Source organism: Ixodes scapularis, unplaced genomic scaffold (genome assembly GCF_016920785.2).
Source record: "Ixodes scapularis isolate PalLabHiFi unplaced genomic scaffold, ASM1692078v2 PGA_scaffold0__279_contigs__length_252992795, whole genome shotgun sequence".
In the NCBI taxonomy this organism is placed as follows: Eukaryota; Metazoa; Arthropoda; class Arachnida; order Ixodida; family Ixodidae; genus Ixodes; species Ixodes scapularis.
Genome location: NW_024609835.1, coordinates 5,670,238 through 5,697,620, shown reverse-complemented (window position 1 = coordinate 5,697,620; position 27,383 = coordinate 5,670,238). Strand labels below are relative to the sequence as shown.

Genomic DNA, 27,383 nt, shown 5'->3' with positions numbered 1-27,383 from the left:
TCGCAGAAAAAGTTAAAGAGAGACGAGCAGCATTATAGACGCTTTACACACGCGCCAGAATGCAGCCGCCATTGCTGACCTTCTCTTGTTTTACCGAGATACCGAGCCACTGAAATTGGTGTGGACGAGCCTCCACAAAGGCCAATGCTGGGGAGCAAGACAGAATAAAATCTAAGATGTCAATAACCTGGCCTGCTATGGTAATAATGAAGTGAAGTAAACGTAATAAGGGGGAACAAAAACTGAAGGTCACTTATGGCGGCGCCCATGCACAGCTGCTGCAAAGCGTCTATACCCTTTAACTGGCAGCCCGAACAAGCAGCCACGTGATTTGGAGCCGATTATATGCCGCCAATGTTGATCATTGCCACGAGCTGGGGTTTGCAAAGCACAGCACAAGCGCCAAGTCCCAGACATTGTCATGGTTCGGCTATTGTCGTGATTGCAGCGATTGGACATGGGAAACTAGCCGAACGCTTGTAGAGCTACTGATTATCACAAGCCCAAATCGAGTGCTCACGCAATACTCGGCCCCAATCCATGATCCGCGTTCAAGTATCGTCATGGCGGGGGTACTTCAAGTCTAGAGCTACGTCATCAAGTTTTGCGAAGGAGAGCTCGAAAGAAAACGCCATCTTTTGTCCATGAAATTACACTGCAACAAAGGAGTTACTTTGTCAGTGGCGTTGCGTGAGAGTGTACTTGCATCCAACTAGTGCCAGTAAGCTCGTGTAAAGTAAACAACGTTACAAGCGAATGCCGTTGCATGTCCCCTTTAAAGGGGCCGTGCAATGTATTGTTTTGTATTGCGGGAGTGGGACGCTGCTCGTTCTTCTTTCAATTTTTCTACGATTTCTAATGCGTGTGGTTCAAAACGAACACGTGTTTCATAGGTCATTAACATCAGGAATTCGCTCTAAGCGGTAATTGCGCATATACAAAACTTGTTTCATCGCCTCTTTAAGTTATGGGAACACCCTTAGGATGCTCCTATAGCATGAGAATACGGGTGAACGCCCTTAGATAGATGCTGATAATCTTAGGAACATATTTTTATCCTAGGGATAATTTTTACGAGCATCACGTTTAAAACCAACAAGCGCAGCATACATTCTTCCCATGCGCAAGAAACAGCAAATACAAATGCACTGATTCACGCACAAGAAATGAACCATGACCCCGTTGTCCGTTTCACGGCCTTATACACGCAACAATTAAAAAAACACCGATTCGCAGGTGACTGTCTCGGCAATCGCTATGGTTACATGTATATTGCCGTCGTCGCTGATTGCTGATTGAAGTGGGTGTCCACCGATTAAAAAGGTGTGTCAGGGTGTCGGTGCAGCGAACACAGCAAAAATGATGGGTGTTCGGTCTGCTGCTTTGTGCTCAGAAAGTCCAATCGGCGATTCGGTTACGGAAATAGGCGTCTCTAGCGTTCCTTCGGGACTATTTACCTTCGACGCAACTCATTTAATTACTATGGTATAGAACGCGTCCGGAGTTGCGTTACATCGCCCACTTGTATTACGGGGAACGGGGGCGACTGCGGTGAGTAGTCTGCAAAGCAAAGGAATGATGGGAAGACAGCGCCAAAGGCAAGAGACGCAGGGGGAGGGCTGCCATTTGGAAATACTTCCAAGGGTGACGGCATCAATGGCGCAGTGTACGACAGGCAACTCAATATTTTAAACACCGCCAAGTAACGCAAGGCCTTGATTTAACCATCTGAAACTTCAGCGTCGATGAACGAATGCCGATAGATTACTGCGGGTACGTCTGAAAAAGATCAACCCACGCTGACGGACCTCTCGGGTTATACCGAGCTCCTGTCAGAAGAAAAGGACGCGAGTTCTAAGTGCATTTTTATGCTGATCGACTTACCTGTGGTCTTTCAATATAAAAAAATATAAATGCTGCTCTTAGGAAGTTTTTTTTTTTCATGCGATATTTTAAGCTAACTGTTTGTATTCAATTCGCGTTCTATAAAAATAATACTCACATTAACCTAATCATAACGTGTGGCGGGCAAGTGAGCCGCGATACTAACTTCGTCGAAACAAAAATGTGTTCCTTGGAATACAACACATATTACGCACCTCGAAGCCGCGCTGCAAACATCTAAGTAAAATATGTTTACAAAGAAAGTAGTAGACAAAAATAATTATATAATTTTAGTTAACTAGTTCGCTGCAGCGAAGAAAGTGACTTAAGTTGCCTCGTTCACTGTCACGCAATTACATGTAATCGCGCCACAATCACGCCGTAACGTTCGCCTCTGTCGACGACTGTCGATAAAATTGCAAACTATGCATTGGGGGACAGATGTCAATTTACCGGGGGTGGGAAGGGGGTGGGGGCGCCCCCACCCCCTTCACCTTTTGTTTTTTTGTAATTTCGCATCTCAAACGTGTTTGATCCCCTGGATAACGTAGAATAAGCATGCCGACGGCGTGATACCTAAACAAATGTCTGCTTTTGTGACCCCATAATTTAGCTATCATTGAAGTTCTGATCAGGGAGTTCCGTGGTTCAAGCGCACTGACCATAATGAATTGTTTCAACATTTGGGAAAACGAAATGGGGCTTACAAAATGTTTTATGTTGTCTACCTCCATAGGCTGCAGGTCCGCTAGGGGTGCACTGCCGCTGTCGTCCTTCCCATCTACTTCCAATGGCTTTCAAAGGAATTTCCAGCACTAGCCCTTATCGTGTTTGCTAATTGCTACGTAGGGTCCTCTAGCAGGACTGCACGAATAGTTAGAACAATTTATCCACTGGGTGCCATCTATCGATATGTGCGGGCACCAGGGCGCACAGATGAGATTAATGAGGTGCACCCAGAGGTTCCGGAGGCGACGGTACTTGCTTTTCCCAAAAGCTCGGGAGGAGGGGGGGAGGGGGGGGGGGGGAGATTGGTATTGCCGGGGGGTCTCTGCCGCCCCCCCCCCCCCCCCTGCCCCGTTTTTCCTGGAATTCCTGGAAACTGACCCGGGGGGGTCAGTTTCCCAGCTTCCCCATGGTCGGCGCCTATGAAACTATGCCCGATTAGCAACACCTTTAATACACAAAAATATATAAAAAATGCGAACTAGTCTAACTGTAATTATGGTTGAGTAGTTTATAGCACAGCGAGACACTGTTGTCGTAACTGGCTCGTTATCTGACCGTCAAATCTATACTTGTTCATGCATATAAAAAACATTCCAAGAGTCGTCCTCTACACGCTGCCATCTGAGCAGTGCAAAGCGCTGTGAGCATGCGCAGCCACTCTCTTCCGCAAAATATTGACGCAGCGCATGTGTCGCCAGCATAGTGCTTCGCATTTTTCACCTGAGTCATGAACTCCGGAAAGGTGTATCCTTGAAATCATTTTTTTTTTGTTTATAAAGGGAAAATAATAACAAAACTTCAGACCGGTCTTTTTACAATAAAAGCGCAATAATAAAAAAAAAAGAAGAAATATTGCCTTACCGATTTTGCTGAGAGCGAGCGGGCCTCCCCAGCGCTTGATCGTCTCAATGGCGCCTCTGAGGACTTTATTGTCAGAGACGTGTTGGATGGATATTAAAACATTTACCATGTCTTTGGGACTCACTGAAAATAAAGAAGTGCCAAATGCGCTATGCTATGACTTTTTTTTTTATCGACACAATGAGGGTTGGAGGTCTATTTATTAATGGTCATTTCTATTGCTCTCAAAAGCGCATTCAACGAGCGACTTTACTCGAAAATTCATTTTATGTTTTCTGCGGGCGGAACTTACAATGAACGTAGGCAACTGCAGGCAGATTCAGCGTACGGAACATTTTTCGTGGCATGATATTGAAGAAGTATGGTCACAATTACTTTTTAAAAGCATCATTTTTCAAAATATATGAACTTATCGCAAACAAAACGTATTTATTTATTTACGTGACATATTTTCGGTCCAAAAAGTCAAAGACTTGTCTAGGAGTGGAATAAACAAAAGCACTTTGAAAAGTAAAAACTACTAAAAATAAAACAACAACGGCAAACAAATCACACCAAGAGCCCAAGAGAAATCTTAAAATTAACAGTAAAGCCAAAACGCGCAATAAGTTTTTTTGTTCATTTGCTGTAATATGTTTTGTACCTTGACTCCAGAGATGCTGGATGAGGTTGCGTGCCAAGTCGATTCCTGCTCTATGCTTGCTCTCCTCCGGCACCTCTGCCGTCTTCAGGTCAAAGAAGAGCAGATTCAGTTTTCTTCTAAACTTGGCACCGGCTAAAGAGAAACTTGCCATGAGAAACGTACGTGAGATCTGAGCATTGTACCCAGAGAACCATACTTGTTATAAATACTTACCCGTAAAACATACTGAGAATAAGGTAACACTCTACTTAACAATCATTAGATCATTGCAGATAGATGCCGAGCGCTCGTTCCATTGATCACTTGAAGTCAGAATATCTTGCACATGACGAAATATTAATATGACACAATTGAACACAGTTCATTAGTGAACAGGAATCTTCAGAAATCCTGTCAGATCCCTCATATAAAGATTTCGCATGTTTAAACAAGCTTTGGGAATTTTTTTTTCACAATCCATGCTGACAGATGTGACAGCTTGTCGTTACAATCATATCTCGCTTGAAACATCAGGCGTTCCTGATAAAATTATTGGTAGAGATAGATAGAGTGTTGATAGAGGGGAAAATTAAGAAGTTGGATGTGAGCTTGGATTTGAATTTCTCCATCAAGCAATAACAATCTGTAGTCTGATTTGCTATGATATACTCCCCTTTAGGGCGTTGTCCTTTTTTTATCCGATGCTGACGGCAATCGCTCACTGTGAGAATATAAAAATATAGCCTGTAAAAGAACACCGGCAAAACACAGCCAATGCAGAGACCACGTGTCGGGGGACGCGTTTTCACGCGCTCCTGAACAAAAAGAAGCGTTGTGAGCACAATGGTCAGATGTCACCACCCAGGCTACCCTAAACAGAGCGCACACGCAGGCACTCTCCCTGGCCAGACATGTGCAAGTTACTCAAAAAAAGTAATTAAGTTAAATTACTGAGTATTAACCTCAAGAGTAATTTGAGTAGAGATTACACAAATGAAAAGTAATTAAGACAATTATTAATTACCGTAAAAAACTTGTGAATTACATTTGAAGTAACTTTTATGTTGTTTTATCCTAACAAGAAAGTACGTAGGTTTTGATCCGCTAGCGAAATCGTGCTAGCCAAATATGAATTGGCTTGTTTTATCACAGAAATGCTTTAATGGCTGGTTTTGCTCCTGCATGCCTAATTGTTTTGTACTTCTTTGTTTGTTTGCTTAATGATGTACTGCGAATGTGCCATTTCTACTTTGAGGTTTAAGGTGCTACCCCACCCTTGGTTAGTCTGATTCTGAACCAACAGATGGCGGTGGGATCGCCTTCCAGGCCTGTACATCAATGCGAGAAATCGTGTGGTGGCGCTTCAATGCAGTTGCGTATTTTTCTATATCCTGGATTTGACATCCCTAGTTCTTCGCTTGTTTTTCTCTGCACGAGCTTTTTTGGAACGCGCACGGCTGCGCCAGTTCTCGTGCAAGGGGGCAGTGGCCTACGCTCCGAGCTCACGTCTCGAGCAAATGAGGGCAGAACAAAACGCGAAAGTCGTCCTGAGCCAAATGGCGAGACACATGCACAACCAAACCACCGACGCGCTGTAAATTATAAAATTGCCTGTGCGTCGTTATCGGAGATTTCAGAGGCCAATTACACACATTTTAATGTGACCAGATTTATATTGACACGAATGAAGGTGACGAGAGGACGGACAGTGAACTGAAAAATAAAGGTTTAATCAGAAAACTTGTGGCAAACAAAAAAAGCAAAAAAAGAGCATCGAGGCAGCAGAAAAGCAGGCGGCGATTCGGCAGCGTAACAGAGGGCGAGAGCGAGACTGACTCGACAAGGTCGCGGGCAGCTGCTTATCTACAGTGCGTCACCATATCGAAAGTTCGGCAAAGAAGGTTCAAGCGTCGCGTTCTCGGGGCGAGGATGAACTAGAACTTTCGAGAAAACAAGAAAGCAGGGCGAAAGTTACGTCTGGTGCAAGAATGAACGTGAATCTTCTAGAAGTCCGTGACTGAGCGTCAATTTCTCGGCTCTGCGGGCGACAATATGACGGGCCGGCCATTTTTACGTGCATGTGTTTGGCTCTTTGTGGATTTCCAGGAAAACGTGATGACGTGATAGACTTGGGTTTCCAAAATTCTAGTTTGAGGAACTAACTACCCAAAGAATGAAAAAAATAAACTATTTTTTGGGCGGTCAGGTGTCTCATTTTAAGTAGCTGGGTGTTTATTTTGACCAAAACCACGAGACTGGAAAACACAAAAATAAAATTATACTTAGGCTTAGATGTTGAGTTTGGTAAACTCAAAGTAGGACTGGTGCTGGTATCATGATAAATAATTTCCTAGGTTAAAAATTTACTCACAGCAATAAATGACAAGAATTAATTTTAATATGAATTCAGTAATAAATGCAATGACTGGCCAGGCAAAGATTCGGGGTCTGTGAATAGCTTTTGCACGTAGTTTAAGCAATGTACGGTGTGTTGACAAAAAATAAAGTTAGTTTTTTTGTTTTTTTTTACCGCGAAATTAAACTAAGCATCGCCGAACGCTCATTCTTCGCCCAAAGGTAGCGCTAGACGTCACAACCAGAGCCCGATCCGATGCCTTATTCAAAAGTTATTAGGGTTGTTCTGAAACTTTCAATGAGAAAATGGCGGCCGACGAAGTTTTCGAACATATGGGGCTCTATGGCACCAGAAATCGAAAACGGACAAAAATAGGCTCCATGTTCCCATTGAAATTTTCAGAAAATCACTCATAACTTTTGAATAAGGTGCCCATTCGGGCTGAAACTTTCGCATCTGGTAATGAATTCTAGCGCTACCTTTGGGCTGAGAATGAGCGTTCGGCGATGCGTAGTGTATTTTTCCAATAATACAAAAAAAACCTGCAATTTTTTTTTCTGACATCCTGTACCAGTTTTACTTTGGTGATTTACACGCGCAAGTAGTGGTGTTCAAAAATGAAAAAGGTGCAAACGAGTAGAGTTTGACGTTGTATAAATATAGAGTGTAAGCACGCACATGGTACGCTGATTAAGAATGAAACAACCCTACATTTTACACTAGCGTTGACCGTATCGAAAGTTAAGGATGCATCAAAAGCTAAAGCTTGTACATATATATTGCTCAGATCGATATGTTTGAATGCTCCATAGTACTTTATTACCTTCAGATTTGGTGCAAGTTGTGTCCTGATTGCTGACAATAGAAAGAAGGAAACGTTCTAACTCTCGGTTGATAGAAAAACTCTACCATGCTGACAGCTACCAATCATCCCAGCGTCAATTATAAGTAACGGTCGCGTGCTTAGAACGAGTTTTTCCCACGTGATTTCATACAATCGCAATTGTGACGGACAAACAACAATGTTTACTCAGGCAAGCGGTCACATGTGAAGCTTAGAATATTTTGTGTTGGTCGTGGCACACGTAATAAGTTGCATAGATTTTTTTTTTTTTTTTACAATTTGCGAAATAGATTGCTCCTGGGTTACCTTGGTCTCTAATGGATGTAGCACACAAAAGAGTCCGAACTGAATCGCAGTGGGAAACGAAAACAATAATGATAAACAAGCGTGTAACAACGCGAAAACTGAGGGCGTTGCCTATATACAGATGGTAAGCTTTGTTTCACTAAATACATTATGTACCAGTAAAGTATTTGGTTTTATCCTGCGAGCGAAGCGGAACGTACAAGTGCGAGCATACTGCCCTGAACTACACTTCCAGTGAACAAGCGCACCGTCAAAAGCATCGAGCTCGCTTTCATAGCTTTTGGTGCGCTCAAACCTTTGAAACACAATTATAATCAAATATATTATTTCAATTATTTTTACCAAGTGCGCTTATGATTTTTTTTTTGACTTCTGCGTTCTCGCGCCATTTTCTTAGTTATATAATAATTTTCCAGAAGTCCAGCAACTATAGTCTGTTTCACCATAAGAGCCGCATAATAGAAAAAATGTAGGCACAAAGAAAAAAAGACCGCGAACACGCGGACACACATCAAAAATGCATTGTGACGGCGCATTCAAAATTTGTCGTTAGTTTTTTTAGAGAGCAAGAGTTTCGTAGGGCGACATTTTTACCCGTTGTAGATTATAAAAAGTGCAGTACAACTGTTAGCTCGGGGTCTTTAACGTGCATTACGCAGTATACGTGATGCACGGTCGCACGACGGTAGGATGCAGATGGTCGACTGAACCCAGCTGGTCCCTGCTAGAGCCCCCTGATAAGGCGTTTTTTGCAAGTACCGCCAACTACTGTTGCGGAAACGCGCTAGACGCGTGCCACGAGTGAGTGCTCCGCCGCCATTCGCTTTCAAGGGCCAGTCATTTTAGTGCTGTGCCGCCATTTGCCTCCAAGGGCCGCTCGAGACACGGGCCTCGTGCACTGGCACCTTTGAGGTTATTTGAAAGGCCAACGCAAACATATCGAGGGGATTTAGTCCCTAGGTTCTGCAACGTGAGCTCCGTGCTTTGAACGGAGCTCGTGCTCGAGCATATCTCCCCGTGCTCTGATCTGCGGCCACAACACAGCCAACGATCCCCCACCGCACGTGGTTTAGCCTAGTGAGCTAAACAAATTCAGCTACGCTTAGAGCACCATGGCTTAGAGTATCGGCCCTCTTTTCCCCGACATTGTTGTGGGCGTCACCGTCTTGATGGTTAGTAAAAAGCAAACGCAACTGCCGATCGTCACGATTCAAAAGTGCGACTTCCTCAGTATTAGTTTCGGTGTCAGAAAGTTCACGTAATATTGCTTTGCTTTGTCGCGAACTGTTCAAAACATTTGTAGAGTACCGAAAAGCGTTTCCTATGATTTCAGATAAAGCTTCAGATAACTGACAACCATCATTTGAAGCACCAAGATGTCTATGAAGCCTAGCTTATTTAGTGGCTCCCCGACCGCATAGGCACAGAAAGAGAACGAGCAGCTTGACCTCGCGCTCCAGGCGCTGGTTCAGTGGCTTCATCAGTCCGTAGAGTTGGTTGCGCTTCGAACTAAGGTAAAACAAAGCAAATATTCAGATCTTAGGGTTTCACAAGCCAGACCAACAAAAATCATTTAACACGCCCAAATGAAAAAAAAAAAATGTGGGTTTATTTTGTCTAACTGGATACTTTCTGACGTGCAACCGAAATATCAGATTGGCATCCGTCGGATTGCGGGCACCTCGGCCAATATTTAAACCCGACAAATATGAATTAATGGGCCAGCGCGTTAACTTAGAGACGCTGAGACGATTTATTGTTTTGTGTTTTGTTTTGCCACTTAAGAGTCACCGAGGTGGTTTTTGAAACAAAGTATAGTCAAACCATTCCGACAAGCATAGTTTGATTGCGAAAATGATTTTTGCAAGTGATAAAAACATTAAAATGTTTTTGCATATGTGGCGGAATCTGAAATTTGATGGCGCCCATTTTATTTGGATCGCGTCGGGCATGTGTACCGATGCACAGTAGAGCGCGCAAAAGTAGCTGTGGTGCACCCGCAGCCTCGCGCTTGTTGTTCTAACATCTCTGGCTCGCTCACTGCGGGCATCCAGGCATCTGACAACCGGACACCTGGCGTTTTTTCTGTCTTTCACGTGGCGTTCCAAGCGGTACACGACGAAAAATGCACATCAGGCTGTTCTTGAACACGTTCGCCATCTGTACTTTATCTCAAGAAACTACAATTTGCCGTAACTGAATGGGGAAAGTTCGAGGTCTTATCACATTCTTAACATGTAATATATCAATATGGAAGTTTTGTAAAATGTAATATCGAAGGATGCTTCCTAATTTAATGTCTCGTTATTTTGATTAGCTGACGTTATTTCGTTTCTATAGCGCCATAAAATAATACCATTTTAAACTTCATCTTTTTAGTTTAAAGTATACATTATCTGAACAGTTCGTTGCTTACTTTTTTAATTTATTACATCCAACCGAACGCTCACGTAAAATATCGTAGACGATGGGACGTTATAAGTCGAGAAATCAATTTTTCAATATTAGAGACTGTGGTCTATTAAAAGCTGAATAATTAACCAACAACTAAATATAATCGTAATATCGAGACATTAAAATATTGTTTAAAAACAGGTCTTTAATTTGACATTTATTTTATAATTGTAAGATATATGGAAAGAAAGTTTTAAGCCGTCAAAAAAGCACCAAAACGTCATGCACGGCGGGGTTGCTTTTTAACACTGTCGGAACTTCATATTTTAGACACTCTTTTTTTTTTGTTCACAGCGTTGCGTAAAGTACATCTAAAAGGTACTTGAAGTAAAGTACAAAGTAAATTAGAGGCTATGTACTTCAAGTAGTAAGTAACCGAGTACCAAAAACTTTTAACACGATCTTTTATGATGCCCTTTCATTTCCTATACAGTCTTTTTTAACTGGTAGGCATTCCTCCAGTGGTAAACGGAGGTGCACCAGTTTTTTTACGGAAATGGAAGCAAATACTATATAAAGTCAAGTCGCCACAGAGTATTTGTTTTACTCTCACTGACGAGCTATTTCACGCAATCAACTCATAAGGCACTTATTTGTGTCGGTCGTATAGTCGCCATCACTTCACTCAGAGAAATGGCCAAAACACGTCTCGAAAGAGCGCGGTTTGACACGACGATGCACCATTTTATGTTTTCAAATTCGGGGAATGTGCATTGAAATCGGGAGTATTACTTTCCTCGGAAAGTACCAGAAAAAATGCATTAGTAAAGTACATGTTCAGAGAATGTACTGCAGGTAAAGTACAAGTTTTCTAAACAGTAGTACTTTAAGTACCATGTACTTAGAGTACTTCCAAACACTTGTTGTTTATCATTTTTGTATATAAAGACGTTGGGGTAATTACTAAGGTTTCTCGAAGGATGTTCGAATCTTTGAAGATCTGCATGTTTGAGTTTTGGGAGGCAAGGCCACGCAAAAAGGTCACCTTTGCATTGCCCTTTAGCACGCGATTCTTCGAGTACAGCAAAAACTGCGGGAGCATTATACGAGATTCAGAGCGGGTGCTGCATTTTGTTGCCTCCTTTGAGTGGAGGATGCAGTCTGTACACCTGCTGTAGTGGGCGAGACTCGGGGATCGGCCCTTTCTTCAAATGGGTCAAGTCTCCTTGAACTTCGGGGCAGAAGGAAATGCCAGTCTCCGGCGCTAATCTCGCTGTTGCTAGGTCACTCTTCCGTCGTGCCTGTTCGCTCCCCGCGCCTCATAGCAGTGATGTTGCAGTCGGGGGCTCGTAAAACTTTTGGGGGGTTTCGGACTCTCTAAACCACCTTCCCCCCTCCCCTCCCCGCCCATCCCTTCCTACGCTACCTGCTTCCCCCTCTTTGCAAATATCAGCTGATCTTCCAACATCTTATATCTTTTGTGCAGGAATGTTTGTTGATAGGCAAAACCACCACTGAAATTTGAAAGTGATTTAAAATTTGAGTATAAGTAACTCGGAAAGAGTAATTAAAGTAAACTACTAATTACCGAAATAAAAATGTAATTGAAAGTTACTAAACTACTTAAAAAAGTAGTTAAACTACCGCAACTTGAGTATAGTAGTTGAACTACGTACAAGTCTGAGTTGGACAAATGGCACTACCCTCTGAGTAGTACCATGCAGTGTAGTAGGCGTTACCAAAAAAACAAAAAACTAACGAAATACGTTACTCGTTACTTACAAATAAAAAGAACCCGTTGCCGTCCTACGTTACATAAAAAATAAAAGTACCTCGTTACCGTTAACAATAAAAAAGTAACGCACATTACTTTTGCGTTACTTTTTTAATTGCGAGTTCACACGTTTTACTGCTTAAGGTTACAGGTATGCATAAGAAGCGTATTTCTTAAAAAAGAAACATTATATTCATGTAGAAACTGAACGGTTTCACCCAAATACTGACGAGACAAAACGCAAAAAAACAAACAGAATAAAGATTTTTATTATTATTATTATCATTCTTATTATTATATTATCATCATCATAAATAGGGGCTTTTAGTGCATCGCATGCAAGAGCCTTGCACTGCCAGCGCGAACTCGTGCCGTTATTTCGTGCATGAACTGAACACGCGTCCACAGGGCCCGTATTTCGCAGTGCGCGATCAACGAAAAGTCCCTTATCGCCTTCCTCTTCTTGCCAGACCCTTCGGACTCCAGTCTCAGGGGGGTAATATGCCGAGAATGTGTGAACACAAAGTGCAAGACCGACTGTTCAGTCGGTCATGTCGCCAGCGCGATCGTCACACCTCACCTTCTGGAACACTATATTAATATTAAGAAGTAGGCTACGTTGTTGAGCTAGTCGGTTCATCTTAGTTAAAGCATAAAATAGCGCAAAAAAGACAAGGACAAGAAGTAAACGGGACAAGCGCTAACTTTCAACTAGTTTTACTCAGGAAAAGCAAATGATATATACACGCCACACGCGAAGCAGCAACACGTAAAAGCTATCAAGTCAGTATCCAATCATGCAAAAACTGAAATTCCTTCCCATGGAGCACAATTGACGTGTCACTGACACATGCCGTCCCACTTCTTTTTTTTTATTAAGGACCCTCCGAAAGTTGACGAGCGACAGCCTCATGGCTACTCCCCAGAATCCTTATGTGCTGAAGTCGCGAAACACGGCCACCCGTGTTGCTATGTGCAGGCAAATGCGAGCAATATTAATTTTTTACTGATAGTGCGTGCTTCGGTGCACGGTCATTGATGCACCGCCCCGTCCGACCTTACCACAACTCAGTGGGAGCTTGTAAAGCTCCTGGATAAGAGCTTCCTACAAGTAGCGACATCCTTTGAAGCGCCGACTGCGCGATGATGCAGGTTTTGGGAAGCGAATGGCGGCGCACAGCAGAAGATGAAACTGAATGACGCCATTTTGTAGCAGCGGAATGTGCTTTGTCATTTGTATTGGTTGTCATTACTTGTAAAAGGAAGCATCAAGGGACTTTAGGATTTCGTAGACCACACCCAATGTGCAGTCCACGTAAGGGATGGCGTGTTTCTTATCACATGATTTTTTTGCTTTCTCATCAGAAGTGTGGGAGCACAAAGAAGCTGGTTGGGTTGTGCTCCCGCATTTCTGTCGGGAAAGGAAAAAGGCCATGTGATAAGGAACATGTCACCCCTTACGTGGACTGCACAGTAGGTCTGGTCTATGAAATTACGCTAAGTTGTGATAAGGTCTACATCGGCCAGACGGGGCGGTGCATCAATGACTGAACACGGGGGGCACGCACTATCAGTAAAAAATAAATATGGCTCGCATTTACCTCTACATTGCAATACGTGTGACTATGTTCCGCGACTTTAGCAGATAAGGATTCTGGGAAGAAGCCGTGAGACTGTCGCTCGTGAACATTTGTTGTTCCATCGATATAAATTGAGAATAGCGTGGGGCCAGCTACACTGCCCTGAGGCACCTCCCGATAGAACGTCTCAGGATGACGATGTTCAGCCGTGAAACAGAACGCGCTGTGTCCTCCCAGTGACCAGGTTGAGCCACCGTTGAGTAAAAAGCCTTAAATACCTGCTTTACTGAGTTTTACGAAGGGCAGGTGCTGATCAATCCGGTTGAATGCCTTTGCGAAGTCAAGTTGTACCAGCTGTTCGGAACGCGTGGTTGTCTGTGACTTTGGGTGCGGCAGGGAGCAGAGCCAAGGCAGGATCCCATGAGGACGTAGGAATCTTGAAGGATCAGGCAGCAGGAGGGGTGTCTCGTATAACTCTGTTCATGCACATATTGGCAGGTTCAACATCAACTGGCGAGCGCTGGAGATCGCTTGAGAACACTAGAGAACACGCGCTAGCAGCCGCCAGCTCCTCCTTTTATAACGTCACATTTCCCCAGATCCATAGCAGGGAACCCTCATTGTCCATGCCTCGACCAAAGCGGTGGGGCCATTGTCGTAACACCCAGGCACGCCCCTTCCCTCTCCCTCACATACTGCCACTCGCGTCAAGCACACCGAGGGGTCAGACGTCCTTTGTCGCTGTGTCGCCGGACAATCGCGGCTGACAATGGCACCATCGAAGTCCGAACGGAGGCAGAAAGATTCCTAGTTGCAGGCGTCTTGGATACCGTGCGGTGAGGAATAATCCCATAAAGGCGCCGAAAGCTGGGATGAGGATTCATTTCTTCGTCCAGGAAAACCCAAAGCTGTCGAGGCGCCGAGGGCCGGTTGAAAATTACGTCCCGAGTTGACACTTCGTCGGTCAATTCGATAATCCCTCGTTGCAGGCCACGTCATTCCTTAGAACTAAAGCTTTGTACGAGGCACGTTGGCGACCCCAAGGCGCCTCTCGCTTGGCTTTTGGGCACAGCTGACCGTCACCACCTGGCGACGTCGCTCCAGGGCATTCACCTGTGGCGGTCGGACTCGACAGGCGAAGATCGTCTTCTGGGGCCTTTCGCAACACAGCTCACATGACAACCGGTTGTGAGGGGACGTACTGACAGTGTGGACCACGACCCCCAGCGCTGTTTGACCCCCGGTGCTGTTTGACAGCTCCTTCCAGGATGAATTACATATTGAGCGTTGAAGACCACACTTTTTGCTGTGAGGTAGCAGAGTACATTTTTATTGACAATGGGCTCCGAAGTCCTGCAAACCACAGACGTAGAGGCGATTGGGCGGTAAGACTCTATGAGATCAGTGCGCGTTCCACGTGGGAGATTCCACGTCAGTTCAGACAATGATGGTCCGGGTCATAATTTTTATATTTTTGCTAAAAAGATATATGAAAGCCATGTTCTTGGAAGGAACATTCAGCTATATATAAATGCCGCAACAATGTTTTCACTGAGATATAAAATGCAGAAGCTCGAGGCGTGGAAATTGAGAAGATTTCACGATGCTACTTTGCACAGTCGTCCTTTTCTAATGTAAGCTTTCCCGTCCCCGTAACGTTTTAACACATTTCTAAGAAAATATGCAACATATACACAAAAAGAGAAAAAAATTGCAATAAAATATGTTTATGCAAACAAAAAGATCAAACATGGCATAAAAACACGTTTTAGAGACATATTCACTTTTTTTGCAAAAAACAATTATATTTTATAATACTTGAGAAAACGTAATAAAGTGCGCGTTTTTAAATTATATTTACGAATATATAAAGATAATATGGCCACCCGTAGTTGTTTTCTTGTTTTTTAACGCAGAAATGCAGCTGATTTCTCGAAATGTGGCAAGGTTGGGCGTCGATATTTAAAAAAAAAACTCCAACTTTTATTTTTTTTAACTCCCCTTGGCACTTTGCAGTGACTTGAACTAACCTGTCATGGAAAAACATTGAGTATCGTGTGACCTCCGAACGGCAAAAGCTACGACAAACCTTCACTCGAAGCGAGCCCACGTCTTCGTTATAGCGGCCTTGCCGCATAACGTCGCCTTTATGGAAGCGTCAAAAGCTGGAAAGCAGTACTCTATCGTAGCGAGTGGAAAGTCCTGCTGTTCCGAGCATTGCTTTATCGTTGTGTGACCATACCCCCCCCCCCCCCCCCCCCCGCCTCATTCTTGCCACCCCTTATCACGAACAAGAAACGCCTGCGAACGTCACTGCTGGCGGCAGTTACGAATCGTGAGCACATCACATTACCTTGAAATCCAAAGCTAAATACGTGAAGAGTCAGTTACGGGAAAATAAGGCGAGAGTAGTTGTAAGGAAAAATATGCATGCCAGTTGGTGAGGACACATTGCAATCTAAACCTTGAGAGGAGAAAAATATTTAAAAAAAAGTAACGGAGAGTGCGAAACGAAATTTCAAACGCAGCTGAGCTTATTCACAAGAAGAACGACAAAACAATCTCCACGTGGTGAATGATGTTGATTGGGGCGAAGCTCTGGTGGTGCTGATGATACTGATTTTGTTCAAAGGTAGTGCTGATGGTGCTGATCTTTTTTTTTTATTGCTCATAGGTAGTGCTGAGTTCCGAGTTGCGTTTAGACTTCATTATTACTGCTTTATGGTCGATGAAATGCAGAGCCAGTGGTTCTTCTAGCGGATTCATCCTGGAGTTCGCAAAGGCTAGGTCTATGCACGTTCCCCTCGAGGTCGTTGGTTGCTTATAGTCGTAAGAGATGCACCGCAGAGCGTATGGAGACATCATATGCTGCACGAGCCAGTCGTCGTCCGTGATGTCTACGTTGAAATCTCCCACAAGCACAAAGGGGTTGTTTTCGTACTTTGCTTTGTAATCGCATATGGCTAGGTCGATGTACTTTACTACGTTGCCTAGGCAGAGATTCGGATCCAGGCACATTGTCATGACGACGGTTTCATCAGAGCCCCCTACTCGTCCCGCAGTCGTGGCCGAGTGGTTAAGGCCACGGTCCCACTGAATGTGGCAGTTTAGGTACTTTTCGGCAGGCCATTACTCATCTCCTTTTAAATACTGTTTTTTGGGATTGATGTCATTTGAAAGGCAATGCAATCCTCTTTCATTTGATATTATGTATGTGTTGGTTTTTACTGTTCATGCGCATTTGTAGCGTTGCGAATATGATGGCGCGGACCCTCACTTGCTCCGCTAGTTCATGTTTTATGAACGATCCATTAAAGATAGCACGGTTCCAATATGGCAGTTTTGTTAAGATGATGTCGGAGCAGAATCTAACGATCCACTTTTTTGATATTTGCTCTACTTGGTTTTTTTCAACCCTCCAAATATTGCCCTAAAATTGACATTTTCCCGCACAAATATGTTTTTAATGACAAGAGCTAGGGCAATGAAATTAGCTACAGATGTAGTGCTTATAATTGGTAATATGCAGAAAAAAAATTTAATGTTGTGTAAATTTTTTTTGTTTAGATATTTTATATCAAACGTAGCACTTTTTTGTGCTTCGTGTCATGGTAGTTCAAATGCCGCTGAAGAAATAATTAAACTATGATAAAATCTTTTATAACATTTAGAGCTACAATGGTTGCCCAAGAGGTGGACGATGGCTTTTTTTTATTTTCAAAGTCATAACGCTCCAGGAGCCCTTCAAACTTACCTGTTTTTGACGCATATTTGTTTTGGACATCAAACAGATTTATTGGCATTTAATAACATTTATAGTTTGGAATAGATATACATTGCGATGTATTAAATTTTCACAATGATATTGCTTTGGTTTCTTAATAGGTGTAGAGCTTAGCTAATTTTAAAAACAATTAAAAACTGTTTGGGTGTTTTGTTGCGCTACCTGGCGGATGGCAGACAAACTGCTGATTTCTAATGTTCAAAATATTTCCGAGGGCGGCGTTGGCGTCTGTATCATCATCAATCTCTGTGTCTTTTTACCCTCACATTTAAAAAATATATTGGAAGATTTACTATCGATAACTGAATGGTTTAAGTACTGGGTCAGGCTAATAAATCTAAGACCAATATTTACACAAGCGTAACGTGATATATTGTGTTCATTATTCGATATGATTGAAATCAATAAACAATGAAGACGAAGAGGAGAAGAATACACCCGAGTTCACTTTATGCCTAGAGTCACTAAAGGAGCTTTAAAGTATCGGCACTCCGTTCCCCAAAATTGTCTTGGCCGCCGCCATTTTGGGTCTTGCTCAGAGCAAACGCAACTGCCGATCATCGTGATCTAAAAGTACGACTTCCTCAGCATTAGATGCGGTGCTAGGAAGCTGATGCAATATTGCAATGCTCTGTCGCGGGTTGTTTAAACATTTGTGAGGGAGGGAAAAGCGTTTCCTGTGATTTTAGATAAAGCTTCATATAACTGGCAACAATGATTTTAAGCCACAATATGGCCAAGTGTCGTTACTCTGAACCGTAGCTAATTTACTGGCACAAGCGGGAACAACGAAGAAGAGGCAGGTGTCAAAAGGTAGTGGCTTGTGGAATCCACGGGGCTTACGATATGGCCCCTCCAGGTATTACTGGGTGGAGCACTTCATGTGCCCTTTGCTTAGGGTGGAGCACGACATCTGGCCATTTTGTCCCCCTCTTTTATTTTTATTTTTTGTTCAGAAGCGCGTGAAAGAGCGTGTCCCTGCACGCGCATGTGGCGCTGATTGTGCTATGGCGACATTTTGTTTTCGTCGATTTCTTTGTATTTTCCCCGTGAGCGCGTGCCGTCGGCATCGGGTACTACAGAGGGTGGCATCACCCTAAACAGAAGCACATTGAGGCACCCTAGGTATTACAAGCCTCTTGAACAAGAGCATGAATAGTGTTATTAAATAAGCTACGCTTCAGAGTAGCCACGCTTGGCCTTAGTATGGCTTAAAATTATGGTTGCCAGTTATTTGAAGCTTTATCTGAAATCACAAGAAACGCTTTTCCGTCCCCCACTTTAAGCAGTTTGCGACAAAGCAAAGCAACATTACATGAGCTTCCTAACACCGAATCTAATGCTGACGATGTCGCACTTTTGAATCATGACGATCGGCAGTTGCGCCTGCTCTGCACAAGCACCAAAATGGCGGCGTTCACAACGCTGTCGGGGAAGAGAGTGCCGATACTCTAAGCGCAGCTCATTTATTGGCTCTAGTTGCCGCGAAACTCCTTTTCCCTGACTGAAACTGAAAGTAAATATGAATAATACACCATTATTATAGCTTATTTAGTTATAACCAAATACACATAATGAGAGGAGGAAGCGGGCGGGTAGGAGAAACGCGGGTTTTATACGCGACTGTTCTAACCGTCTCAAAAGAGAGAACGCACGAGCTTGCGCTGGTTTAGAAAAAAAGGCATCCAAAGAAAAGAGGCGGCACACTGTGTTCTTTGTTATTATGCGTCTAATTGCAAATTGTTGTGTGTATGTTTATTCAGCCGGAAGTTAGTCTGCCTTAGTGGGCGTCTGGTGCCTCAGCGTGCGCTGAGGCACCAGACGTGCGCCACGCAGTAGTGATGCACGACCGCACGCCGGTACGATGCTCTTCCAGATCGAAACGGGCAGGGGCGGGGTGGGTTCTGCAGCGCGAGCTTTCGCTCCCAGTGCTCCGAGCTGGTGTGCGCTAGACCATGCACTCGGCACCCAACCCCCCCTTGTGCGTCTAATTTATATACAGGTATAAGTATTTGAAGATCGACAATGGACGTCGACCGTCTCGAGGTAATGTAACGTAATAACATTATATAAATTATAAACTGGTTGAAGGACTGAACGACTTAATTTTTCAATTCTTGGAGCCTTTTGTACTTACTGTTGATGAAGAGCAATATGATGTGACGAGGTAATGATTAAATGATGAGGCTCTATAACGACGACGACATTAATGGGTGTTGAACCACAACGTACAGTGCCAGACTTGTTTCAAGTATCGTGTACCCAAAGACTTTCTTCACCCGCAACAGTATATGGTAGAATCAATGAGGATGTTGCTTTACAACTGTACGTGGAACAGGAAAATTGCACTGTGCAGAAGCGCGGCTTATTCGTTAATATGAGGGACGGATTTCTAGCAGCATTCCCTGATTGAATACTTGGAACAAATGGCCTCGTTGACGTAAAGTGTCCCCGTTCCAAAAGATTCTTGAAGCATACTTAAAGGAGCTGTGCAACGATATTCAATTGGAATGTTTTTCTCTCTATACGAACTTACTGGCACACCTGGGACTCAATGATACTCAGACGCAACGCCATTGGCCACGAAACTCCTTTGTTGCGGTGTAATTTCAAGGACAAAAGCGATCATTTTCATTCAATCTCTCCTTTGCAAAATTTGATGACGTAACTCGGGGATCGCAGTACACCCAAGTGACGATATTTGAATGAGGTTCATAGATTGGACCCGAGCATTGCGTGGGCACTCGACTTGGGCTCGTGACAATTGCTTGCTCGGAAAGCATTCGGGTTGTGACCCGTGTCCAATCGCTGCAACGACGACAACAGCCGAGCCATAACAATGTCTGGAACTCAGCGCGTGTCCTGCGCTTTGCCAACCCCAGCGCGTGGCTATGATCAACACTGGCGGCATATACTCGCTTCAGATCACGTGGCCGCTTGTTCTGGCTGCGAGTTGAGGGGGTGAACGCTGCTCGTTTTTCTTAAATTTTTTTCTGGGACTTCTGTTACGTGGGGTAAAGAACGAACGCGTGTTTCATAGGTCATTAGCGTTATGGATCCGTTTTAAGCGGTATTTGCGCAAAGTACAAAAATTGTTGCGTCGCTCCTTTAAACCGCAAAGGAGTATGAGGCGAAAAATAAGAAAAAGGGGTCTGGTGTGAAAGGTCCAGATCACCACCGTAGCTTCTACTATCAAATACAAGGGCAGTTACACAATACACAAAGAAAGGTTTGTGATTTAGTTATATTTACACTTAAGGGCATTGATATTTAACCTATTCAGAGAGATGACACCTCCTGGTCAACCAACATAGAGCCTTTTCTACTCAAGTTTTACATGGAAGGCCAGACTTCCGCTGAAATCCCTCACATAGGCGAGTTGTCCGACGGAATAAACTGCCATTACTCCCGATGTGGGTATCTCTCGATCTTTGTTCGTAAGCGATAGTATCATGAGATCGAGGGGTGTGGCTATTCTTCCGCCGAATATTGCTTCGGCGGGTTTTTTTCCGTGTAAGATGAGACCGACGCGTGCTGCCGGAACAAGAACCTGGCGATTCTTCACTGAACTGCTTCTTCCGTAAGCTTCAAAAGGGATTTTTTTTTTTCGTTTCGCACACCATCTGTTCTGCTTGCCCGTTAGTTGCAGGATGGTATGGTGCACTAATGTGATGCCTGATGCCGTTTTTTTGTTTCTTCAAAAACTTGTTTATTTTATTTTAAGCAAGATTTGGCGCGTTATCAGAGAAAAGTATTTTCGGTAGGGCAAAAGTAGGTAAAAGAGACCGTAGAACGTCAATGACGTGTTTGGACGTCGTGGCAGACATCGTGTAAACTTCCAGCCATTTAGAGTGCGCATCGTACATGACTCCGCAGATGTGGATACGTTTCGCCACCCACCGACTGAATTGTGGATCGTTTTCAGTTACTGTTCGAGTCTCTCCACAAAGTTAGCCCAGGTGCCAGGACTTTTGTCGAAAGCGGTAAGTGTTCGAAACGTCGACAACGTCGGTAGCCACGTGTTGTACTTGAAACTGGACACTTACCAATCGCTGAGAAGAAACTTGCTTGTTCGTCTGCCATGAGTCGTCCGATATCCGGTCATCACCACAACACCATCCCCCGACAAAATTGGTCTTCATTGTCCGCATGTCCATGGTTAGCAATCACGTCAACTTATAAATTCCCGAACGCTCATAACTTGCCGTCGCTAGACGCCGTTCATTCATAGCGTCTTCATTGCAAATAAACGTCATCGTATTTCTTCTGATGGTTTCCCTAAGCTGTACTTACAACATAATGTGTGTCGGTACTTCCGAAAATATTGCAACGGCGTTTGTTTTCCGGGAACTATAATGTAACAACCTTTACAACATCTTCCGGACCCCGTGAAACACAATATTTCGTGATGTTATTTTAGTCGTCATTAAAATGGTGAGGTAAGTACCGTAAATCGCGAAGCAGTTTACTCGACGTCCGCTTCCACTGGTTGAGTCTACTGAGCGTGCATTCCTGCAGAGGAAATTTTCATTGATAGAATATTGACACGTCAATCAACATTTGATTCCTTCTTGGTAAGATTTATTGCGAAAGCCCGTTACAACCGCCGACCGCATCTCCCTATATCAGACAACAATTTATACCCAGCCTGACATTCTGGCATACATCCGTTTGCTGGGCCACGCTACTTGAGCTAGCTGAGCACAGCTGGCAGCGGCGCGAGCAAGGCCACGAGGGGAACGTGATGGTGCTCGAGCCATCCCACTGTGAACCAATGTTTCGGCCACCCCACGGGTGCGTGTCGCCATCTATTGGTTGAACTAACGCCTTGTTCAAGATGGCTGCCGTGGGACCGCAGCCTTAAGGCGATGAACTAGAAATCCATCGGGGTCTCTCCGCACAGATTCAAATCCTGTCGACTGCGCAAACATTTTTTTTTCTTTCTAAGAAGACAGATGGGATGGCAATCGATGTGAGCACGGACGCCGGACGGACAAGGCTAGACCCTAAGGAGCTTCGCCCACAATAATTGCATGTCCACACAGAAAGAAAAAATAAGAAAGTTAATGGCCTGTGACCGCAAAGACTTGACCGAACCAAACCGGAAAAACTAAATCGTTCCAAGATTAAAGGGACGCTGACACCCATTGAAAAAAAAATTTCATTTTTGCCAGGCAGTTTGATATGGTTGTCAGAAGACTACCCAATTAATATTTTGCTACTGAGTCACGTATATTTTTAAGAAAGCCAAGAAACGCAATTGCTCGAAACCGAAACCGAAGGAGAGAATGAATGCCGGAAGTCACGTGGCTACACCCGACCGTGCTTTCTTTTTCTTTATTTCTTTTTTTTGGCCCAGCGCAGCAGTCGACGCAAGTACCGTTTGCCGTGCGATTGCGTTGTTGTTATATTTTTTTCCGTTCTCTGTTCTGCACTTCAGGATGAGTTGTTTTGTTTATTAAGAATTATAAACGAGTGGTGAATGCCCATTAATCGGAGGCTCCGAAAAGAATGCCCCCAAGATGTTGCATCACAGGCTCTGCATTGAAAAGTGGCATTGTACGGCAGGGTCTGCACAAGTTTCCGAAAGGTCAACGGGATTAGGATCTATGGCTGGCTGAAATTCAGGCAGAACAGTTACGGGCACCTCGGAAAGCGGACGCTACGAGATTTATATGCTCCTTGCATTTTGTACAAAGCGACCACATTGAGTTCGCAGGTGTCAAAAAGCTAGTCTTATACCATTTTGCCCAGCGACTTGTCGTCCACAACTTTTGTTTTTCCAGTGATAATGGTAAAAAAGAAATGTGTAAATATCGAACAAGTTCAGGCAAAAAAAAAACAAAAAAAAACAGATATGCCCACACTCAGGATTGAACCTGGGTCCACTGCGTTGGAAGCGGACACCTTTCCACTGAGCTTACTCTTTTTCTTCTTTATTCCTGAGCTACTTACTCTATAACATGAAATATTCGTTTTTCCTGGCAACAGAGACTTGTGGATGTCCTTGGACATAGGTAGCTTCCTATTGTAGAGCTCGAAGTACGATAGCTTTAACATCGTAATGTTCACGCACACGACGGGGAACTTTTTAGTCGGAAAGTTTGCCCCCAATTTCCCTGCAGCAAACGTACTCGCCACGCTTGAAGTGCGGCAGCCCCACGGACTGGCCACATTCACACCTAGCAAAGAAATCGTACGCATGCATATTCAACTCGAAGTACGCACTTCGTACTTGACGTTTGCACGTTTTTCAAGTTCTTACCGATTCGTGTTCGTAAGACGAGCGATGTCTTCAGCCACGAGAAGGGGCGACGACTCGGCGTCGTTTTCGTGCAAATCGGCTTGGTGGTCGGGCGTACCGTACGAAATGAATCCTAATTTGTCATGATTTATAAGACAAGGAAAAAGAAAAGGAATAAAGGAGAGATTTCCGTCAGCACAAAAAAAAAAAAGAAAAAAAAGAAGGCTAAAGAGGCGCGAGAAGGGTTCTGTCACGACGCGGCAGAGCTCGTCGCGAGTAAAGGGCCGCCCACACTAGCGAGAAAACGCGCGTGGCACGCCGATCGCGGCAAGTAACAAAATGTCGCCGAAGCACAGTCAGCGCCACGAGCGCGTGCAGAGACACGCCCTTTATCTTCCCGCTTAACCGATTTATCGGCGCGCCGGGCGCGTTTTCTCGCTAGTGTGGGCGGCCCTTAAGACTAGCGTCCGGTGGTGGCTGAACGACACCGAGGTTTATCGGTGCTCTGAAGACAAAAACGAGGATCGAACGCCACGTGCCAAAGCAAAAAACCACACGATCAAAAGAAAAAGAAAATATACACGCGTGCTTTGACACGTGATGAACATGATTACAAAATACACAAGGAAAACTTTCGTAGAAAACAATAACTTGGGGCTGCGTTTTCTACAATTCTCTCCTCTTTAGAAGTGAAACCTGTCGACGGGCTTTCGGGTCCTGCTGGAACGCCGTAACGTCGCTTCTTCCTGGAGTTCCACTGGGATTGCCGTCGGCGCGTCTGGATGGTGGCTTTCATCGTTTGTGATCGCCGAAGATGATGATGTTGTCGGAGGCCGCGTGGAGGCCGCGTACCGGCCTGCTGGTCTAGCAGGTGATCCTCTTCCGGTATTCTTCTCCGTACTTGGTCAGCGTGGCGATGTACCACCTTTGATGGCGTTGAGACAGTCAGCATTCGCGACCCGGAGGTGGACTTGACTTGACCAGGCGTCCAGTTGTCTCCATCCCCGTAGTTACGAAAATACACAGGATCCCCTGGAGCAAAATTCCATCCAGGGTCATCATTCCTAGCGTCCCGTGCAACCGATGGAAAGCAGGTGTCGATCCTCGATCGAATTTGATAGCCCAGCAGGACTTCCGACGGAGATCTTCCGGAGGCTTGTGGCGTTCTTCTGTAATTGAACAGCATCCGAACAAGGTTAGTTTCCAAGTTCTCGCCTCGCATCTTCTTAATCCCGTCTTTGACGGTGCGCACGGCCCTTTCTGCCAGGCCGTTGGATTGCGGGTGGAAGGGAGCGGTTCGAAGATGCGAAATGTTGTTCATCGTGACAAACGTCTTAAACTCCTGACTTGTGAACTGAGTTCCGTTATCTGACAGCAACGTGGGCGGAATTCCAAAGCGACTGAACAACATACGTAACGTTGCTATCGTTGATTGAGTGGTCGCGTGGGACAATGGTACGGCTTCGATCCATTTGCTGTGTGAATCGACAACAATTAGTATCACCCACGCCTCCTGAGAGCCCATGTAGCGCCAAAGCGCGAGACTTAGAGCAGTGACTCACGCAACGTCAGCAGCTAATGACGTATCAAGCGCGCGGCACGAGCAGCACCGACGGCACCGAGCTCAGGGTTCGAAGAGAACAACACGAGCCTGGCGAAAGTAATCCCTGGAGAAGGGGAACAAGAGGGACAGAGGACAAACATAAATCTCCAAACACAGCTAGGCGACTGGTGCGCGACCGAAAAAATCCGCCTGGTCCGGGTATCGAACCCGGGACCTCTCCATTACAGCTGGAGCGCTCTACCAACTGAGCTAACCAGGGGTTAGACGTCAGTAGAGCAAACGGGTTTTATCAGCTGCCACCAGTCTAACACCAACAAGGGTGAAGCTTGCAATTTAAGGTTATAATTATAATGCAATTAAATGCAAAGGTGCAAGCGAGCTGGACAAGAATGACGAAAGTCATTCTTGTCCAGCTCGCTTGCACCTTTGCATTTAATTGCATTATAAATACGAGCCTGGCAGCGTTCGACGATGTAGCAGGGCGGACTCAGCGGAGTCCTTTTTGTGTTCTTTTCAGTTTTTCTGTGGTGATAAAGATAAGTTTGTTGATTTTCATCGACGGCGTGGGTGATACTAATTGTTGTCGATTCACACAGCAAATGAATCGAAGCCGTACCATTGTCCCACGCGACCACTCAATCAACGATAGCAACGTTACGTATGTTGTTCAGTCGCTTTGGAATTCCGCGCACGTTGGTGTCAGATAACGGAACTCGGTTCACAAGTCAGGAGTTTACGACGTTTGTCACGATGAACAACATTTCGCATCTTCGAACCGCTCCCTTCCACCCGCAATCCAACGGCCTGGCAGAAAGGGCCGTGCGCACCGTCAAAGACGGGATTAAGAAGATGCGAGGCGAGAACTTGGAAACTAACCTTGTTCGGATGCTGTTCAATTACAGAAGAACGCCACAAGCCTCCGGAAGATCCCCGCCGGAAGTCCTGCTGGAATGTCAAATTCGATCGAGAATCGACACCTGCTTTCCATCGGTTGCACGGGACGCTAGGAATGATGACCCTGGATGAAATTTTGCTCCAGGGGATCCTGTGTATTTTCGTAACTACGCGGATGGAGACAACTGGACGCCTGGTCAAGTCAAGTCCACCTCCGGGTCGCGAATGCTGACTGTCTCAACGCCATCAAAGGTGGTACATCGCCACGCTGACCAAGTACGAAGAAGAATACCGGAAAAGGATCACCTGCTAGACCAGCAGGCCGGTACGCAGCCTCCGACATCATCATCATCTTCGGCGATCACAAACGATGAAAGCCACCATCCAGACGCGCCGACGGCAATCCCAGTGGAACTCCAGGAAGAAGCGACGTTACGGCGTTCCAGCAGGACCCGAAAGCCCGTCGACAGGTTTCACTTCTAAAGAGGAGAGAATTGTAGAAAACGCAGCCCCAAGTTATTGTTTTCTACGAAAGTTTTCCTTGTGTATTTTGTAATCATGTTCATCACTTGCCAAAGCACGTGTGTATATTTTCTTTTTCTTTTGATCGTGTGGTTTTTCGCTTTGGCACGTGGCGTTCGATCCTCGTTTTTGTCTTCAGAGCACCGATAAACCTCGGAGTCGTTCAGCCACCACCGGACGCTAGTCTTACTCGCGACAAGCTCTGCCACGTCGTAACAGTGGAATCAAGTCTCGTCCACCTAAACATGGACCTCGGCAATCCACGACGGTCAATGTACCCTGTACGGTCGTCGACTGGTATACAACTTTCATGGTTAACTCTCCGATAACTGGAATTGATCCCATGTAGCAACCCAACTTCACTTAAGGCTTTTGAAGTCTTGGCCAAGTTTTGCGATGCCTTTCGTACATTTCTCTCGTTATGACGCAGACAGGTGACCCCGTGTCAATTTCCATGACCAGATCAATTCCACCCCACGTGAACGTGCGTCGGACTGGCGGAACAAGTTTCCTTTCTTTTAGGGTTATCCGATTCCAAATCTGTGTGGTCAGGCTGTCGTCATCTTCGTCCAGGGACTCTACTGCTTGTAGTTGGTTGTTTTGTCCCTTGGCACTCTTAGGGTTACGACACTTGCGAGCCAAATGCCCTTGCTTGCCACACTGGAAACATTTTGCTTTCTGCCATTTACAGTTGCCACTGCTGCGATTGGCATTACCGCAACGTTCGCAGCCTACTGGTGAATGCAGCGATGTCCTGGCAGCGGGAGGCATCCTCTGCTGACCCTTCAGTGTGTGTACTTCGGATGGCCCACTTTCCCGCGACATTTTTTGTGCGTCGGCTTCTGCAGTTTCTGCTGCCACGGCTAGTGCTTTGGCGTCCTGCAAGCTCAGCTCTCGTTTGGCCAGCAACTGTTTCTGCAGATTCTTTGATCTGACGCCGCAAACGATTCGGTCTCGTAACGTCATGTCTAATGTCGTCCCGAAGTTGCAGTTATTAGAAATTCTTCTTATTTCCACGATGAATG

The 27,383-nt window shown here is 44.9% G+C and overlaps 1 protein-coding gene across 1 annotated transcript in view; it reads right to left on the bottom strand.

Moving 5' to 3' along the window:
- LOC115309911 (dermonecrotic toxin SPH-like) overlaps nt 1-27,383 on the bottom strand; it is a 45,422-nt gene that overhangs the window by 8,866 nt on the left and 9,173 nt on the right. The window contains exons 2-3 of the mRNA XM_029968168.2: nt 4,118-4,249; nt 3,475-3,597 (exon numbers count right to left, since the gene is read on the bottom strand). Of these exons, the coding sequence (XP_029824028.2) occupies nt 3,475-3,597; nt 4,118-4,249 (255 nt within the window). The remainder of the gene's footprint in view (nt 1-3,474; nt 3,598-4,117; nt 4,250-27,383) is intronic.